The sequence below is a fragment of the Chiloscyllium punctatum genome, chromosome 16 (genome assembly GCF_047496795.1).
Source record: "Chiloscyllium punctatum isolate Juve2018m chromosome 16, sChiPun1.3, whole genome shotgun sequence".
NCBI classification, from domain to species: domain Eukaryota; kingdom Metazoa; phylum Chordata; class Chondrichthyes; order Orectolobiformes; family Hemiscylliidae; genus Chiloscyllium; species Chiloscyllium punctatum.
The window spans coordinates 4,106,612-4,127,306 of record NC_092754.1 but is presented as its reverse complement, the minus strand read 5'-3'; the positions used below and the strand labels follow the sequence as shown (position 1 = coordinate 4,127,306).

At 41.3% G+C, this 20,695-nt stretch overlaps 1 protein-coding gene across 3 annotated transcripts in view; it reads left to right on the top strand.

The window, feature by feature from the left end:
* The window catches only part of LOC140486913 (tumor necrosis factor receptor superfamily member 5-like), a 38,710-nt gene extending 20,283 nt beyond the window's left edge, over positions 1–18,427 (top strand). For 2 of the 3 annotated variants that reach the window (XM_072586050.1, XM_072586048.1), the window contains exons 6-11: positions 2,331–2,477; positions 6,206–6,299; positions 12,218–12,399; positions 13,149–13,174; positions 14,255–14,351; positions 16,934–18,427. In XM_072586050.1, coding sequence (XP_072442151.1) covers positions 2,331–2,477; positions 6,206–6,299; positions 12,218–12,399; positions 13,149–13,174; positions 14,255–14,351; positions 16,934–16,998 — 611 coding nt within the window. In that variant the 3' untranslated portion in view covers positions 16,999–18,427. Of the gene's footprint in view, positions 1–2,330; positions 2,478–6,205; positions 6,300–12,217; positions 12,400–13,148; positions 13,175–14,254; positions 14,356–16,933 lie in introns of all 3 variants that reach the window. The other variant, XM_072586049.1, reaches the window with a different exon arrangement.
* Positions 18,428–20,695: the final 2,268 nt, after the last annotated feature.

The following is a 20,695-nucleotide window of genomic DNA, read 5'->3' as shown; positions in this document are numbered from 1 at the left end:
ATCAACTCAAAGCTCAAGGGATGAATGATATTTTTGTTAGTTTTTCCTAAGTTCCTACATGACTATTTTCATAATTATTTTCAGTAGTTTTTGTACGAATGAAATGCCAATTAAAAAATTAAAGTAGTTAAGCACTTCGACAGATGAATTAAATGGTATTTCCTGTTCTCTATTTATTCTTCCACTGGAAGAGAAAGTGAAACCATTCAAATGATAAATCGAGAAAAACATCAGGAATATCACCTGAAAAATATGAACCATAAAACAGCCACTCAGGAGATTACCGTGAGAAAAATAAAAGGAAAATTAAACATAGAAACATGAAAGTAAAACTTAAAGAACAAATAGAGCTGTTACTGTCAATTGAAGAATTGGGTCGAGATGTTGCTGTCCTGAGTCGCTGATTCTCAGCCCCCACCATCCACACACTCTCACAATGCACACTCAATTTGCTGGTCCAATCTCAACAGGTCTGCGGCCACCAAATCACAGCCATCTCGAAATCACTGAATTGGACAGTTTGCTGGTGACTTGCATTGGTTGGAGGCCCAAAAGTTAAAGTTAATCCTCCAGGTTCTAATGTTAAAAGAAAACCTTCTGTTATTTTACTTTTTTTGAATCTCTTGCTTCCCTCTTAAGATAAAATGAGAAGTATTTCATTTTTGTTTTACTTGTAGCTCATTGATATTTTTTGTTTATAGAGTTGGGGCTTGAAGTTAATCACCCTTGCATCTGCACATATGTTAAATGTCATATGTCAATTCCTGTGAAAGAAATAACTTTCTGGTGTTGCTTCCTTTCCCCAAGGATTCAGACCTGTGCTTGACAGCGGTTACACAGCTCCCAGTAGCTCTCCTGCTCCTCACTTAAATTATCATTATTTATACATGAGGCGATCTGCTGAGGTATTGATCGCAATGGCTAAGTTAATTTATTTTGTCACTGAATGGAATAGAAAAATGGGAGCCATGGCTGAGCCTTCTGCTTGAGACCTTTTTACAATATTTAGACACTGAGACTAGCTAGTTCAACATAATATAGACCACCTGGGCATTTAATTGTTGGGCTATTGGGAATGAAAATACATCTGTCTTCGTATTTAAGATGAAATATAAATTCTGGAATCATCCATCAGGTCAGGGAACATCAATCTGTGGAGAGGGGAAGTTAGAGCTAATGATTGAGATTGTTAATGTGGACATTGGCCACGTTCAGAGTGCAGCATAAACACACCAGAATTATAAGAGAAATTAAAAGGATTTTGCACACGTTACCTGCGTAAATTTTATATTACTTTGGGCTTAGTATCCGAGGGCTGAACTGACCAAGGTCTTTAAAATATGAAAAGGGATTTAATATAGTTAGTGCAGAGAAACTGTGAAGGGGTCCCTGGACAAGAGGCATAAGTTTTAAAATGAGAACTGAGTTAATTTAGATGAAATCAGGGAGCACTTTTTCCACATACAGTATAGTGGAAACATGGAACGACATCCAAGAATCTGTAGATTCTAGGTCAATTGAAAAAAGTCTGTATTCAATGGGCTTTAGAAAAGGAAGGCTGTCAAACAGAATGGAGCAAATAGGAATAAATAATCTGTAGAAACATGTAATGTTTTATCAACTCAAAGCTCAAGGGATGAATGATATTTTTGTTAGTTTTTCCTAAGTTCCTACATGACTATTTTCATAATTATTTTCAATAATTTTTGTACGAATGAAATGCCAACATAAAATGAAAGTAGTTAAGCACTTCGACAGATGAACTACATGATATTTCCCATTCTCTATTTATTCTTCCACTGGAGGAGAAAGTGAAACCATTCAGAATGCAAGATTTAAAAAAAATAAATCGAGAAAAACATTTGGAATATCACCTAAAAAATATGAACCATAAAACAGCCACTCAGAAGATTACCGTGAGAAAAATGAAAGGAAAATGAAACACAGAAACATGAAAATAAAACTTAAAGACAAATAGAGCTATTACTGTCAATTGAAGAATTGGGTGGAGATGTTGCTGTCCTGAGTCACTGATTCTCTACCCCCACCAACCACACGCTCTCACAATGCACACTCAGCTTGCTGGCCCAATCTCAAGAGGTCTATACCCACCAAATCACAGCCATCCTGAATTCACTAAATTGGACAGTTTACTAGTGACCTTCATTGGTTGGTTGCCCAAAAGTTAAACTTAATCCTCCAGATTCTAATATTAAAATAAAACCTTCTGTTATTTTACTATTATTTATCTCTTGCTTCCCACTTATGAAATACTTCCCATTTTATCTTTTTTATTTTACTTGTAGCTCATTGATGTTTTTTGTTTATAGAGTTGGGGCTTGAAGTTAAACATCCTTGCATCGATACACGGAATACAAAATGTAAGCCCAAAAATGGGTATTACGGCCGAGAGAAAAACTGTCAGATGGCATTCAAGCACAAAAACTGCCCTCCAGGTGAAGGAGTAAAAGAAAAAGGTATGGTGTTAGATTTCCTTGGCCTCAAAATCTAAATAATGTCTTGCTCCTAGAAGTTTAAGCTTTGTGGCCAAGTTGTATTCGGCTCTGTGGGACTTGATTGGCCAGGATCTGCTGGAAGTGTACGACAGTATGCTTCTGGGAGGTAGCATCTGTGGATTCATGAGGAAAGGTCTCATCACTCTCACCTACAAATAGAACTGGGAGAAAGGAGGAAATCGGGATTTGGCAACCAATGTCATTGCTGAATGCAGGTTATAGAATTCTGTCCAAGGTCATCGCCAATCAGGTCAGGTCTGCTCTGGGATTAGTGATTCACCCCAAGTGCTGTACTGGACAGAAAGGTCTCTAAGAGCCTTGTGTTCCCCTGGGATATAATCATCTATGTGCAGGACAGAGAGGTGGACATCTGTCCCATCAGCTTGGAGCAGGTTGAAGGCCTTTGAAAGGACATCGCATATCTACGTGGGCTTTGGGGTGGGAATTCAAATTTGGATCTAACGTCTCTACACTAACAACAATAAAGCACTCTCAATCAGTGGATGGAATCAAAGGTTCCTGATCAGATCTGGAGTCAAGGCAAAAACAATGACTGCAGATGCTGAAAATCAAACACTGGATTAGTGGTGCTGGAAGAGCACAGCAGTTCAGGCAGCATCCAACGAGCAGCGAAATCAACGTTTCGGGCAAAAGCCCTTCATCCTGATGAAGGGCTTTTGCCCGAAACGTTGATTTCGCTGCTCGTTGGATGCTGCCTGAACTGCTGTGCTCTTCCAGCACCACTAATCCAGATCTGGAGTCAGGCAGGACTACTCCCTGTCTCCTGCCTTGTTTGTGTGTTGTATAGAGTCTTTTGCCAAGTACATCAGGAAGGATGTGAGCCTGAGAGGGGTGAGTGTTCCAGACAGTGAGGCCTGCAGGTCAAAACCTCCCTGTACATGCATCACATTGCTATTTTGTGCTCAGATTCGGTATTAGTGTGCAGAGTCATGATCATCTCCAATCAGTTCAAACTGACGTCTGGAGATAAAGCAAATCGAGGCAACAGTAAAGCCATGTTCTTTGGGAACGGGACCGACTGATCCTTTATCGCCTTCACCTTCAGGACAGATTACCTGTAGGTGCTCGGATTATGGTTCAGAGTGTGCAAAAACTTGGGATGAGCATATTACCAAGATGAGGTTGAAATTGAGCTTAAGCAAACACTATTTCCTCTTCATTGTGGATAAAACCTGATCATCAGGTGTGAGGTACCACTGGTATTGCTGCACACAGCACATATCTGGCCCATTCCCTGAACCTACGCTTTAGCAGTCACCCAAGCCATCATCCGCTGCATCGGGAGGTCTGAGATGGACCATGTTTGCAAGGACATCATGTACAAAGCTGTGAATAAGGTCGGAGGTGAAGGGTGTACTTAACGCCTCCCTCCTGATGGCCACCTTTGTGTGCAGCTGCACCAGGCTGTGCGTGGACCCTTCATATGTAAACACCAAGTGTCACTATACTGAGGTTCTACCTGTCCCCGGTGTACGAAGGATGGATCTGGCGTCGGTGCTACAGAACACACCACAAGTAGTTGGACCATTCCATATCACCTAGCCTTCATGGAAAAATTTTGTAAAGAGAAACACCTTTGACCACAAGTCCATCAGGAAGCGGTCAGCACATAATGTCCTTGAGATGCAGCAGGAAAGTCATTTGGCAGAATGCCTCTTCACTAGAACTTTCCAAGAAGTATCAGGACATAGCTTGGCTAGTGGTGAGAAGGGGACTGTCTGTCAGAGCTGTCATTCACGTCTGGTCACTGTGCGCCACCACATACTGCCCTTGAAGCGGCTGTGCTGGTGAGGAGACTGCCCCACAACTTCCCCTGGAATGTGCCTTTGCAAAAAAAAATGTCTGGAAAGAGAGTCCTAAGCAGCTCCATGACGCAGGATTCTGTGCTCAACGCTCTGTTCCCTGGGACACACCAAGACAAACATCAACTGTGTTTGGAAGACCATCAATTTAACAAAATATGCTGCTTGGTCTGCCCAAAACGAGTTGGTTTCCAGTGTAAAGAGTTGACCATGACCAAGTATTTGGAAAGGCAAGGACTGGGGATAGTCAACATGGCTTTATACATGGGAAATCATGTCTCACAAACTTGGTTGAGTTTTTTGAAGAAATAACAAAGAAGATTGACGAGGGCAGAGCGGTAGATGTGATCTATATGGACTTCAGTAAGGCGTTCAACAACTTCCCCATGGGAGACTGGTTAGCAAGGTTAGATCTCATGGAATACAGGGAGAACTAGCCATTTGGATACAGAACTGGCTGAAAGGAAGAAGATAGAGGGTTGTCATGGAGGTTTGTTTTTCAGACTGGAAGCCTGTAACCAGAGGAGTGCCACAAGGACCAGTGCTGGGTCCACTACTTTTCATCATTTTTATATAAATGATTTGGATGCGAGCATAAGAGGTATAGTTAGTAAGTTTGCAGATGACATCAAAATTGGAGGTGTAGTGGACAGCAAAGAAGGTTACCTCAGATTACTCCAGGATCTTGATCAGATGAGCCAATGAGTTGAGAAGTGCCAGATGGAGTTTAATTCAGATAAATGCAAGGTGCTACATTTTGGGAAAGCAAATCTTAGTAGGACTTATACACTTAATGGTAAGGTCCTAGGGAGTGTTGCTGAACAAAGAGACCTTGGAGTGCAGGTTCATAGCTCCTTGAAAGTGAAGTCGCAGGTAGATAGGATAGTGAAGAAGGCGTTTGGTATGCTTTCCTTTATTGGTCAGTGTATTGAGTACAGGAGTTGGGAGTCATGTTGCAGCTGTACAGGACATTGGTTAGGCCACTGTTGGAATATTGCATGCAATTCTGGTCTCCTTCCTGTCAGAAAGATGTTGTGGAACTTGAAAGGGTTCAGAAAAGATTTACAAGGATGTTGCATGAATTAGAGGATTTGAGCTATAGGGAGAGGCTGAACAGGCTGGGGCTGTTTTCCCTGGAGGGTCGGAGGCTGAGGGGTGACCTTATCGAGGTTTACAAAATAATGAGTGGCATGGATTGGCAAAGTCTTTTCCCTGGGATGGGGGAATCTAGAACTAGAGGGCATAGATTTAGGGTGATAGGTGAAAGGTATAAAAGAGATCTAAGAGGCAACGTTTTTACTCAGAGGATGGTACGTGTATGAAATGTGCTGCCAGAGGAAGTGGTGGAGGCTAGTACATTTGCAACATTTAAAAAGCCTCTGGTTGGGTATATGAATAGGAAGGGTTTAGAGGGATATGGGCTGGGTGCTGGCAGATGGGACTAGATTGGGTTGGGATATCTGGTCAGCATGGACGAGTTGGACCGAAGGATCTGTTTCCATGCTGTACATCTCTATGACTCTTAAGTGTTGCAGACTGGGACGTTCCAAGATTCAGGACTATGTGTTGAGGGATGGGAAAAGATCACTATCTACGGTCTTTCTGCTAAAGTATATCAAGGGTCTTTTCAGTTGTCAGACCCTCTTGGTGCCTCAAATGAACATAAATAGTTTCCTGAATAAGTAGAAAATTTTGATTGCAAATGTAGAAATGCTCTGAAAAATTCAATATTCCAACATTGTTTTGTTTTCTCTGCAAAGACTGTACAGAACTGATTTTGAACCTTTGTGAGTATTTATATAATTTTTAGGAATAAACTATATTGCTGACATAAAAGATCACTACTGATATGCGTTTATTTTTCAGGCACACATTTCAAAGATACTGTGTGTGAGGCATGCCCCGAAGGAACATATTCTAGCAATGATTCATCAACTGAACCATGTGTGGAATGGACTCAGTAAGTACCTCCAGAGAATTCAGCATTTTTAAATTGCAATATTGGAATAGGGTGGCTATAATTTTCAACAATACATTGCAGAATTTTTACTGACAGGGGTTTGGTGGCTGGGGAATCTGGTGTCAGTTTTACAGCTTAGGTGAGTAAAATGCCAAAGTGTTGACAATTCAACATGAACTCAACAACTTCTGCATTTAATCAGTGCCAGTTTGAAAGTATGTGCAAAAGTAAGTCAGCCAGTGTTTTGATTTCAATAAAAATCATTTGATTGAAGATTTCTCCTCCATTCTGGTATTAAATGCCTGCACTGTGTGAAACTTACTGGGAAGACAAAGTGGAGAGCCCACAGTGATTGACGAGGTATTGAAATTGAGAGGCTAACAAGCTGTTAAATGCTTAGGATAGGTGTTTCTTCACATAAATCTCAGGGCTGTCCCAAAGAACTTGTTCTGATACAGCTCTACCTTGGGCCTCTGTTGAGCAGCATGAGCAATAACAACAGCAGCTCAGAAACATATTCAATGTGAGGACTCCAGCTGTTCTCTCTTCAGCTTGTAGCCATACAGTAGGACCTACGGGATGAATGCAGACCTCTAGTCAGTAGGAGGCTGTATCCCTAACAGAGGATACAGCAGCAGAGGATCATCATTCTGAACATGACTGAACAGCACTGCTTCAGAAGGCTCAGATTTTCTAGGCAGGTCATTGCTGACACCTGTCTCTTCCTGCAACAAGGCCTCCTTACAAGTGGAACAGGTGACCACACATTTCCCATGTGGTCAGGTTAGTCACCTGTAAATTCGTTCACTTCCTGCTCTTTCCAGAAAATAACTGGTGACACTTGCAGGAGTCTACTACACACTAGTGTCTTCTGCGTGAAAATGTTGCCCCTTAGATCCCTTTTAAATCTTGCCCCTCTCACTTGAAAGTATGCCCTTCCCTACTCTGGGAAAAAGACCTTGACTATTCCCCTCATGGCTTTATAAATCTCTATAAGGTCTCCAGGGAAAATAGACCCAGCCTATTCAGCCTCTCTCTTCAACCATGGGAACATCCTTATCGATCTTATCTGCACCCTTTCAAGTTTAACATAATCTTACCTAGAGCAGGGAGACCAGAATTGAATGCAGTATTCCAAAAGTGGCCTAAGCAATGTCCTGTACAACCACAACATGACCTCCCAACATCTATACTCAGTGCATTGATCAAAAAAGGCAAGTGTACCAAACGTCTCCTTCACTACCCTGTCTACCTGAAACTCTACTTTCCAAGAACTCTGAACCTGCACTCCAAGGTCTTATTGTTCAGCAATACTCCCCAAGACCCTACTGTGAGGTGTAGTCCTGCCCTTATTTAGCTTACCAAAATGTGACCCCTCACATTTTGCTAAATTAAACACCATCTGCCATTCCTTAGCCCATTGACCCAACCAATTAACCAGTTGGTAAAAAGGTGCCTGTATTGACGTTTTTTCAAGTGTGTTCTTTATCAAAACAGTCTTGGTGTCTAAAACTGTCTACAGAAATCCAATTAAATCCCTTGATGTGACAGTAAAACTACTATTATTTTTTCTTTTTATTTATTCAATGGATGAGGGTGTCGCTGACCAGGCAGCATTTCTTGCCCATCCCTAATTATCCCAGACAGCAGTTAAGAGTCAACCACATTGCTGTGAGTCTGGAATCACATGTAGGCCAGACCGAGTAAGGACGGCAGTTTCCTTCCCTAAAGGACATTAGTGAGCCAGATAGGTTTTTTTTCCCTGCAGTTTTAAGTGTCCTACAGAAAATCTGCAGTAGTGAGTAGAGTGGCTTCTTTCTTGATTTTATATGTTTTTTGAGATCTGTCTCTTGATTAAACTTAAAATATAAGCCATAACTATTAATCTAACCTGGGGCAGTGTTTTGTAGAGGAATAAGACGGTGTTATTTTCTGGGTCTGGAGATTGTGAAGGAGCAAGAATGGCCTTTAGTAGAGTGATATGTGCTTCTTGTCAGATGTGGGAGTTTAAAGAGAGCTTAAGGATTACTGCGGATTACATCTGCAATAAATGCTGTTGGTTGGGAATCTTATCAGATCCAATGGAGAGACAGTTCGAAGCAATGAGGAATTTGCAACACCAACAGTATGTGATGGATGGCAGTTATAGGAAGGGGGGAAAGTCTCAAATACAGTCACATAGATGGGTTAACTCCAGGAAAGGTATGAGAGGTAGGCACCTGGTGCAGGTATATTCAAACAAGTATGCTGTTTTGGAAAATGTAAGTAGTGATGGATTCTCAGGGGAATGTAGCATGAACAGCCAAGTTTCTGGTGTTGAGACTGGCTCTAATGCAATGAGGGGTACGACGGGTTCCAAGAGATAAATTGTGTTAGGGAATTCTCTAGTCAGAGGTACAGACAGATGTTTCTGTGGCCAGCAGCGAAAAATCATAACGGTGCGTTGCTTCCCTGCTACCAGGATCAAGGATGTCTCAGAGAGGGTGCAGAATGTTCTCAAGGGGGAGAGGGGCCAGCAAAAGGTCGTTGTCTACATTGGAACCAACGACATAGGAAGGGAAAAGGTTGAGATTCTGAAGGATGATTACTGAGATTTAGGCAGGAATTTAAACAGGAGGTCCTCGAGAGTAGTAATATCTGGAATACTCGCAGTGCTACGAGTATAGGAGGACAGAGCAGATGCATGCATGGCTAAGGAGCTGGTGTTTGGGAGAAGGATGCACATTTTTGGATCATTGGAATCTCTCTTTTGGGGTAGAAATGATCTGTACAAGAAGGACGGATAGCACCTAAATTGGAAGGGGACTAATGTACTGGCAGGGAGATTTGCTAGAGCTGCTCAGGAGGATTTAAATTAGTAAGGTGGGGGGTGGAACCCAGGGAGATAGTGAGGGAAGAGATCAATCTGAGACTGGTACAGTTGAGAACAGAAATGAGTCGGGGCAAGCAGGAACAAGGTAGGACTAATAAATTAAACTGCATTTATATCAATGCAAGGGGCCTAACTGGGAAGGCAGATGAACTCGACATGGTTAGGAACATGGGACTGGGGTATCATGGCAATTACAGAAACATGGCTCAGGGATGGGCAGGACTGGCAGCTTAATGTTCCAGGATACAAATGCTACAGGAAGGATAGAAAGGGAGGCAAGAGAGGAGGGGGAGTGGCATTTTTGATAAGGATAGCATTATAGCTGTGCTGAGGGAGGATATTCCTGGAAATACATCCAAGGGCGTTATTTGGGTGGAACTGAGAAATAAGAAAGGGATGATCACCTTATTGGGATTGTATTATAGACCCCTTAATAGTCAGAGGGAAATTGAGAAACAAACTTGTAATGAGATCTCAGCTATCTGTAAGAATAATAGGGTGGTTATGCTAGGGGATTTGAACTTTTCAAACATAGACTGGGACTGCCATAGTGTTAAGGGTTTAGATGGAGAGAGGAGTTTGTTAAATGATTACAAGAAAATTTTCTGATTCAATATGTGGATGTACCTACTAGAGAAGGTGGGAAACGTGACCTACTCTTGGGAAATAAGGCAGGGCAGGTGACTGAGGTGTCAGTGGGGGAGCACTTTGGGGCCAGTGACCATAATTCCATTAGATTTAAAATAGTAATGGAAAAGGATAGGTCAGATCTAAAAGTTGAAGTTCTAAATTGGAGAAAGGCCAATTTTACCATTATTAGGCAAGAACTTTCAAAAGCTGATTGGGAGCAGATGTTCACAGGTAAAGGGACAGCTGAAAAGTGGGAAGCCTTTGGAATTGAGATAACGAGAACCTAGAGAAAGTATATTCTTGTTCGGGTGAAACAAAAGGCTGGTAGGTATAAGGAATGCTAGATGACTAAAGAAATTGAGGGTTTGGTTAAGAAAAAGAAGGAAGCATATGTAAGGTATAGAAAGGATAGATCAAGTGAGTATAACGGCAGCAGGAGTATACTTAAGAGGGAAATCAGGAGGGCAAAAAGGGGACATGAGATAGCTTTGGCAAATAGAATTAAGGAGAATCCAAAGGGTTTTTAACAAGTACATAAAGGACAAAAGGGTAACTAGGGAGAGAATCGGGCCCCTCAAAGATCAGCAAGGCAGCCTTTGTGTGGAGAGGAGAAAATGGGGGAGATACTAAATGAGTATTTTGCATCAGTATTTACTGTGGAAATTGATGGTGACACCTTGAAAAATGGCCTTATTACAGAGGAGGAAGTGCTGGATGTCTTGAAACGGGTAAAAATGGATAAATCCCCAGGATCTAATCAGGTGTATCCTAGAACTCTGTGGGAAGCTAGGGAAGTGATTGCTGGGCCTCTTGCTGAGATATTTGGAAGACTGGAGGTTGGCTAAAGTGGTGCCACTGTTTAAGAAGGGTGGTAAGGACAAGCCAGGGAACTAGAGACCAGTGAGCCTGACGTCGGTGGTGGGCAAGTTGTTTGAGAGAATCCTGAGGGACAGGATGTAAATGTATTTGGAAAGGCAAGGACTGATTAGGGATAGTCAACATGGCTTTGTGCGTGGGAAATCATGTCTCACAAACGAATGAGTTTTTTGAAGAAGTAACAAAGAGGATTGATGAGGGCAGAGTGGTAGATGTGATCTATATAGACTTCAGTAAGGCATTCAACAAGGTTCCCCATGGGAGACTGGTTAGCAAGGTTAGAACTCACGGAATACAGAGAGAATTAGCCATTTGGATACAGAACTGAGGGTGACGGTGGAGGTGTTTTTCTGACTGGAGGCCTGTGACCAGTGGAGTGGCACAAGGATCGTTGCTGGGTTCTCTACTTTTTGTTATTTACATAAATGATTTGGATATGAGTATAAGTGGTACAGTTAGTAAGTTTGCAGATGACACCAAAATTGGAGGCATAATGGACAGCAAAGAAGGTTACCTCAGATTACAACAGGATCTTGACCAGAGGGGCCAATGGGCTGATAAGTGGCAGGTGGACTTTAATTCAGATAAATGAGAGGTGCAGCATTTTGGTAAGGCAAATCTTAGCAGGATTTATACACTTAATGGTAAGGTCCTAGGGAGTGTTGCTGAACAAAGAGATCTTGGAGTGCAGGTTCATAGCCCCTTGAAAGTGGAGTCGCAGGTAGATAGGATAGTGAAGAAGGCATTTGGCTTGCGTTCTTTTATTGGTCGTGGTATTGAGTACAGGAGTTGGGAGGTCATGTTGCGACTGTACAGGTCACTGGTTAGGCCACTGTTGGAATATTGCAATTCTGGTCTCCTTCCTATTAGCAAGATGTTGTGAAACTTGAAAAGATTCAGAAAAGATTTACAAGAATGTTGCCAGGATTGGAGGATTTGAGCTATAAGGAGAAGCTGAACCATGCTGGGGCTGTTTTCCTTGGAGCGTCTAAGGCTGAGGGGTGACCTTACAGAGGTTTACAAAATCATGAGGGGCATGGATAGGATAAATATGCAAAGTCTTTTCCCTGGGGTCGGAGTCCAGAACTAGAGGGCACAGGTTTAGGGTGAGAGGGGAAAGATATAAAAGACACCCAAGGGGCAACTCTTTCACACAGAGGGTGGTATGTATATGGAATGAGCTGCCAGAGGATGTGGTGGAGGCTGGTACAATTGCAACATTTAAAAGGCTTCTGGATGGGGATATGAATAGGAAGGGTTTGGAGGGAGACGGGCCGGGTGCTGGCAGGTGGGACTAGATTGGGTTGGGATATCTGGTCGGGTTGGACCAAAGAGTCTGCTTCCATGCTGTACATCTCTAAGACTCTAATTGACGGTGGATTCACGGTCGTCATTAGATTCTTAATTCAATTTATTTTAAATTCAAACCCACCATCTGCTGTGACAGAACTCAAACCCAGAACCCCAGAACATCATTCTAATTGTACGTACAAAAACAATTGTGATATTTCTGTTGATTTTACTTTTACATCTTACCCAGATGTGAAAAGCACAAACAGAAGCAGGTCAGACGAGGAACCTCTACGAGTGACACAGAGTGTGAAGAGGAGAGTAATCTGCTCATTATTATATTTCTGGCAGTTTTCACGATTTTGGTTGTGCTCTTGTTCTTTGGAGGGTTTTTGTGTTTAATATGGACGAGAAAGGAAAGGCGTGCCTCAGGTGTGTAATTCCTTTGATTTACTATACATAATCCAGTTTGTGTACAGTTCTCCAGATCAGTGTTCATTCAGTCAAATTGCACATAAGTTTCCTTATTTCCAACAATTGTCCTGCCACCAAACTCTAGTGGAACAGCAGGTGGTCACCACAAGGAAATCATAAAACACTATCCAATAATTTGTAGGATCACGGGCCTGGAGGGGATTATGGGCAAATGCAGATGAGAGGGGAGGGTTTTATATTGATCGAGGGAAATCAGGCTTTGGTAGATGCAAGGATTCATTGCAAATCCTGGAGGGTTGGTGGAGAGGGGGAGCATTCCTGTTTCTCCTGGCTCACAAGGAGTTCTTACTGAAGTAATTTATTAAAACTTTGCAGCATTACAGGTGTCTCCCTAACTTGTTTATTATCTCTCAGCCTGTTAGCAGTTTAAAGTTGTGGCCTTTAAATCTAAAGAATTGGTGAGTTCCACCTGCCTGAAGTCAGAGCCTTAGTTGATTTCAAACTCTGAAAGAGGAGATGGTGTCAGGCAGGCGTGACACTGCCTCTGGCTGTGGTGTTGATTGGGCCTAATTTTCACCCTTGCCACCATTTACACTGAACAACAGAGGGTGGGTTTAAATTGAGGCCAGTGTTTCTTTTGCTAACAAAAATACCTGCCATTTTCTGAACAGTAAAAACTGGAAAGATCAAGCAAACATGGAATTAATCTCATTCATAGTGTCATTTCCTTCTTCTTTTATTGGCAGATCCCAACAGATTATCAGATCGCGAGGTAAATATATATTTCTAACACTTATTATCATATGCATAAAATCATATTATCTGAAAGCTGTAAATATTTCTCACATTCCAATATAATTCTGAACTCGTGTTTAGAGCTGTTTCCTGCAGAGCTGTCCACCCGCTTGATTCTCAAAGATATCTGAAGTTAATGTAGCATTGCGTGAATTGCAAGGCAGCGAAGGATCAAACAGTACAGACATTAAGCATGGCTGGATTAATATAAAATCTCTGTATAACAAATGTGAAGAGTTTTAGTGTTTGTGGACAGATTAGGATATTCGGGGCAGCATGGTGGCTCAGTGGTCAGCACTGCTGCCTCACATCTTCAGGGACTGAGGTTTGATTCCACCCTTGGGTGACTGTCTGTGGAGTTTGCACACTCTCCCTGTGACTATGTGGGTTTCCTCCGAGTGCTCCAGTTTCCTCTCACAATCCAAAGATGTGCAGATTAGATGGATTGGCAATAATACAATTACCTATTGCATCCAAGGATGTGCAGGCTAGGTGGACTAGCAATTGGAATTGCAAGGTTGTGCCGATAGGGTAGAGGGATAGATGCTCTTCAGAGGTTCAGTGGATTCAATGGGCCAAATGGCCTGCTTTTCACACTTTCAGGATTCTATGACTGAAATGAATTATAGTGAGTTGGAGCATACATAGATATCTATGTTGTCCTACTACCAAGATACAATGATGGGGCCATAAAAGGTGATTAAAGGAATGGTAAAACGATAAAAGTCGTCAAATCAAAATTGACAGTGTAGAACCACGGCGAACATCGGTCATGTATGGACGCTTCAGTTTATGAGGAAGGATGCAAGCAGAGGGATTACCAGTTGATTGGTACACTGAAGAAATAAGAAGTGATCAAACAGTAGCTCCCCAGGCTGGAAACTTCATAGTTTCCAGGGCTATTTTCAGTGGCTCCTAAGCTAACAATAGAAATAATACAGAGCAAAGAATAAATGACCTGCTTTAGTGTCACAGTTACAATGTCAAACTCAAGACAACTATAACTGTTACTTTTAATATGATTCACACACTTAAATATTTATTTTTTTCATATTAGGAACACAGTTCCATACCAGAAAGTGTAGGTCTTTTCAGGAGCCAAGCTGCAACATCAGACAATGACCAACCAGACAAAAGCATTGTAGAATGCAATAGTAAGTACATTTCTCTGTGATTTTGAGATTGTATCCATATTTGGATAAATGGACTACACTTGTAAAAGGTAAATTTGCTGAAGACATCAAAATAGAAGGAAAAATTAGTTGAAAGTAGAAGTAAACAGACCACAAAAATAAATAGAAGAGTAAACAAACACTTGGCGGATGGAGTCTGATGTGGATAAATGTGAACTTGTCAACTTTGGCAGTGAGAGTAGAAAAGCATACATTATATAAATGGCGAGATGGCAGAACGTGGTAATACATAGAACATAGCAAAGTACAGCACAGAGCAGGCCCTTTGGCCCACGATGTTATGCCGAGATTTAATCCTAATGTAAAATATAGTAACTTAACCTACGCACCCCTCAACTCACTGCTATCCATGTGCATGTCCCGCAGTCGCTTAAATATCCCCAATGACTCTGCTTCCACCACCAGAACTGGCAACACATTCCATGCATTCACAACTCTCTACGTAAAGAACCTACCTCTAATGTTTCCTTTATACCTTCCTCCTAATATCTTCAAACTATGACTTCTTGTACCAGTCAATCCTGCCCTGGGGAAAAGTCTCTGGCTATTGACTCTATCTATTCCTTTCATTATTTTGTACACCTCAATCAGGTCTCCTCTCTTCCTCCTTCTCTCCAGAGAGAAAAGTCCGAACATTTCTTCATAAGGCAACCTCTCCAGTCCAGGCAGCATCCTGGACCCTTTCCAAAGCCTCTGTATCTTTTCTATAGTAGGGCAACCAGAACTGGACACAGTATTCCAAGTGTGGTCTCACCAGGGACTTGTAGAGCTGCAGCAAAACCTCGCGGCTCTTAAACTCGATTCCCCCTGTTAATGAAAGCCAAAACACCATATGCTTTCTGAATAACCCTATCCACTTGGGTGGCAACTTTGAGGGATCTATGTACTTGCACACCCAGATCCCTCTGTTCTCCACACTGCCAAGAATCCTGTCTTTAATCCTGCATTCAGCATTCGGGTTTGACCTTCCAAAATGCACCATTCGCATTTATCCAGGTTGAACTCCATCTGCCATTTCTCAGCCCAGCTCTGCATCCTGTCTATGTCACATTGCAGCCTGCAGTAGCCCTCTATACTATCAATGACACCTCCAACCTTTGTGTCATCTGCATATTTACTAACCCACCCCTCAATCTCCTCATCCAAGTCATTTATAAAAAACGACAAAGAGCAGAGGCTCCAGAACAGAGCCCTGTGGGACACCACTCAGTACTATCCTCCAGGCAGAATACTTTCCATCTACAACCACTCTCTGCCTTCTATCAGCCATCCAATTTTGAATCCAGGTAGTCAGATCTCCCTGTATCCCATACTTCCTGACTTTATGAATGAGCCTACCATGGGGAACCCTACCATGGGGAACCCTATCAAATGCCTTGCTGAATTCCATGTACACCACATCCACTATTCGACTGTCATCGACCTGTCTTGACGCCTCCTCAAATAACTGAATAAGATTTGTGAGGCATGACCTGCCCCTCACAAAGCCATGCTGACTGCCTTAAATCACACTATGTTTTGCCAAATAGTCATAAATCCTATCCCTCAGATTTCTTTCCAAACCTTTGCTGTCCACAGACATAAGTCATGGTTCTGCATGTCTGGTACATCAGTCACAAAATGTTAGTATGCAAGTACAGAAAATTATTGAGAAGGCAAATGGAATATTGCCACTTATTGCAAAGTGATTGGAATATAAAAGTTGATAGCTTTTCCTGCAGCTGTACAGGGCCTTGCTGAGACCACATCTGGTACAGGTTTGCTCTCCTTATTTTAAAAAGGATATGCATTTGGAGTAGTTCAGAGAGGGTTGACGCAACTCATTCCAAGAATGAAGGGCTTGTCATATTAAGAAAGGTGGGCAAGGAACAGCCTTATGTCAATTCGAGTTAAGAAGGATGAGAAAGGTCTGATTGAAACATATAAGAACCCCAGAAGACTGGGATAGGGTGGATAGTGTGGAAGAGACCAGTATAAGGGAACACAGTTTAAAAAGAATAGGTCTTCCTTTTCAGATAGAAATAAGGAGAGGGTTTTCTTTTTGTCTCTGACGCTTTTTATAGTGAAGAATTGTTTTCCACAAAAAACACTGACCCATCACTAAACAGCAGAATGTGATCATATAATACTGCACCTTCCCCTGGCAGCTGTATTTACATGTTCTGATAAATACTAATGTTTACATGTGAAAGTAAACAATTTTTAAATATTTTATCCACAGCAATAGTGATGAGAAATCCAGATACAGTTGTTTTGAACCATGATAAGCTTGTTAATTAAAGTTTGCACTTGCTTATGAATGACTAGAGTGTTGTCATTTCAAGTGTGGGTATGGATTTGTCACATGATTATTCGCTGCATTATCTTAAAGGAGCTGCCCTCTGCTTTAAGACTGTGCAGCCACAAGCAAACGGAGTCCATTATTAATTATTTTCCTTTCCTGAACATATGGTCTTGAGTCTAAATGAACAGTCTGTTTATCATTTCGTATGGATGAACAGTAATTCTAAAAGTGACTTATCTCTCTTTGTTTTCTTCTTCAGGCAGTCCTTGTGATTCAGGAATAGGGAGTCAAAATTCAGCAGATACTAATTCACCACATGTCTAAGACATTACAGATACCCAGAAATAGACAGTCATTTTCGCAATTCTTGGTTTGACTCATCTATGCACCTTACTTGTCAGGTTCAAAATTGTTTTTCTACAGTCATTATAAGAGGACAGAAGGGGAATGTCAAAATAAATAAAAGAAATACAGCAAAATTAACTCTCTCCTAATTGATGCAAGTTGACAGACATTCTTCGATATAATTAAATCAATCAATGTTTTTAGATTGATTTGTGGGACGTGGAGGTCACTGGCTGACCAGCAATTATTGCCCATCCACAGCTGCCTTTGTAAACGTGGAAGTGAGCTGCATTTTTGAACCACTGCAGCCCCCTGCTATGGATTGACCCACAATAACATGAGAGAGGGAGTTCCAGGATTTTGAGCCAGTGACAGTGAAGGAGCAATGATATATTTCCAAGTCAGGATGGTGAGTGGCTTTAAGGGGAACTTGAAAGTGATTGTGTTCCCAGGAATCTGCTGCCCTTGGCCTTCTAGATGGAAGAGGTAAAATGATAAAAGATATGTGCTGTACCTTGAAACTATGGATTCATGAAATCTGAACGACTTCAAGGCAGAAAGATTGTTTACAAAATATAGCAGACGTAGCTTGTTTTAACATTTCAAATATTCAACATTTTAGACCTTTGTGTGATTCGAGTTCTACCTGTGAAGCATAACCAGCCCTGAACCATAATTCAAATCCAACACGTGAAATAGATTGGACACTATCGTCCTGAGTGAGAAATGTAGACCAGAGGAAAAACAATGGGCTGTTAGTTGGTGGTTGTTATTTCTGTAAAATGTAATTGTTGAACATTTGAAGACTGTCAATTTTATCCTTTCCTTCATCACCTTAATGCATTTCAGCGGAAGGTCTGGAATGTAAAGATGAATTGACATAAAACTCATATCTGATGTCAAACATATGGGAACACATTCAGATTCAGTACATTTGGAGTCTTGAGCATCTGCCAGCTCGACTTGAATCCGTTGTCAACAAATTCTAAAAGATCAGAGCAGAAGATGGACAAGCTACCTTTCCTCAGTGGGTAAAAGTCTGCCCTCAGAATCTGAAGATTACAAGGACTTGTCAACCCCAGCATCTTGCAGGTCAGGACACAAACTTGAGTTTCTTTTGAAAACTTAACCATGCATCAATAATATGTATTAATAGATAAAATTATAACGAATGATAAGAGAGCTACTCACTTTGTAAGAACCACATCTTTTTATTGCCTGTATTTTTGGAATGTGGACTGCTTTAAAGCAAGGATATTGTGCAAAGAAGGCTACGGTGTTGTAAATCATGTCTACTGGAATACATTTTGTACAACTCATTGTTTCAGGAATATATATTGTGTGAGTAGAAGCAGGCACCATGGAGTTGATGGTTTCTGAATTAAAGGAAAGCTGTTTGACAAAAATATCTTAATTGGCTCCTGACTGAGTGACTGTGGATTGTGTGTGACCAATGGAGCAGAGAACCACCAAACCTGTAAAAAGAAAGTTTCAAAACTTCTGTTTTCTGAGTGGTGCAGGAGAAAGTCTCCAGTAACAGCCAGCTAGCTTCCATTCACCTTTCTCTGCAAAATCCTTGTTCGAGGAAGAATGGGAACATAAGAACCAGGAGCAGGATTAGGCAATTCAGCTCCTCGAACCAACTCCACCATTTAATATGATCTCGGCTTATTTCATCTCAGCCTCAACTCTATTTTCATGCCCTTCAACCCGTTACTATTAAAACTCTGTCCATTTCCTCCTTTAATTTATTCAGTGTCCCAGCATCCACCACACTCTGGAGGAGTGAATTCCACAGGCTTATGACCCTTTTGAGAGAAGTCATTTCTCCTCATCTCTGTTTTCAATCCATTACTCCTTACCCTAAAACTATGATTTCTCGTGCTGGATTGACCCACATGAGAAAACCATCCTTTATGCATATACTTTATCAATTGCCTTTAATTTCTTATGTGCCTTAATTAGATCACTTCTCAATCTTCTAAACGCCAGAAGATATTGGGCTAACTGCTCAATCTCTCTTCACAGGACAAACTCTCATTGCCAGAATTAATCAAGGGAATCTCCTCTGAACTGCCTCCATATGCAGCTACATTCATTCTTAAGTAAACGTACCTTTAAAGACATTGAGAGGACAAATTCTCAATGAGTGATTGAAAGGGAACGTCAATATACAAAGGCTGATTAACCTAAAGGACTCTATACAAACAACCAGCAAAACAAATATAATTTACAAAATACCATGCAAGGACTTTAACAAACACTACATTGGACAAGCAAAAAGCTAGCCACCAGGATACATGAACACCAACAAGCCACCAAAAGACATGACGCACTATCACTAGTATCCTTACATACAGATGAAGAAGGATTCCAACTTTGATGGGAGGGACAACACATCCATTCTAGGACAGGTTAAACAGAGACACACAGGGGAATTCCTAGAAACCTGGCATTCTAACTGGAACTCCATCAATAAACACATCGATTTAGACCCCATCTACCATCCTCTGAGAAAAAGAACCGGGAATGATATCACACACCTTTAAGAGACCAAGACATATAATTAAAAAGTGGGACATAACACCCGCACTTCACAAGAGGCTCACTGATGATGTAATCTAATATAGTGACAAAACTTCTGAAAACAAACCTTCCAGCTCTGAGCAAATTCACAACCTGAACCTCAATCTGAGCACCAATCTTCTCGAAAGTCGCAAAGAATAGTGTGTCAATAACAAAGAACTGAAGCAGAGTTGAAAGGAAGAGAAAGAAAGCAACTTATAAGACCCATATATATATATATAGAGAGAGAGAGAGAGAGTATACTGAGGAACCTCGATTATCCAAATGACATGGGCTGGGTGTATTTTGTTCAGATAATCAAGGTTCCTCTGTATTCCCAAAAATTGATTTGTTGAAGTGATCTTAATATGTGAATATAATAAATGTTTAGTTTGGAGGATTATCTGAAAGTGCTGTTTTTATTCCCACTGTTACAACAACTATACAAACACCAGGAACAGGAGCACACGCACTCTCAGTTCATACTGTGACCATTGGCACATGTAAGATTTCCCCTATCACTGACATCATTGGTGTGTGCCTGTCAGCCTGTGAATTTATATTCAAGCAGAATGTGCAAAGAACCATGTCCATATGTTCTAATTTGCTGTATACTTTAGACACAAGTCATCAGGCACAGTGACTGCACATTCTGCTTCCTCAACAATGATCATTTTTGGACAGTATCGTTGAGAGCCAAAGGACATTGTGTGCAAGCAGAGCATACTTCGGAGAATCAAAGGACATGATACAAACATTAACTGCTGCTGGAGGAGCTTCAACTCTGTGAAAGGTGTTCTTTGATCAGCCCAAAACTTGTTCAATGGTCAGTATAAAGAGATATGGATGACTGAATGTTGCAGACTTGCACATTCCAAGGTCCAGGACTATGTGCTGAGGAAGACATGAAAGTTCAGAGCAGGCACTGTGCAAGCTTAATAGGAAGGGACTTCTAAGATCCTCCTGCCATTGTTTAGTGAAGTGTGGGAAACCGTGTAAAACCCATTAGCTTGTATATTTGATAATAAATATATTTTGTAACTTTAATCTTTAAGTATGGAGGCATTTCTAAGTAAAGGGAGGATTCCCATAGTCTTAATAGACTCAAGGA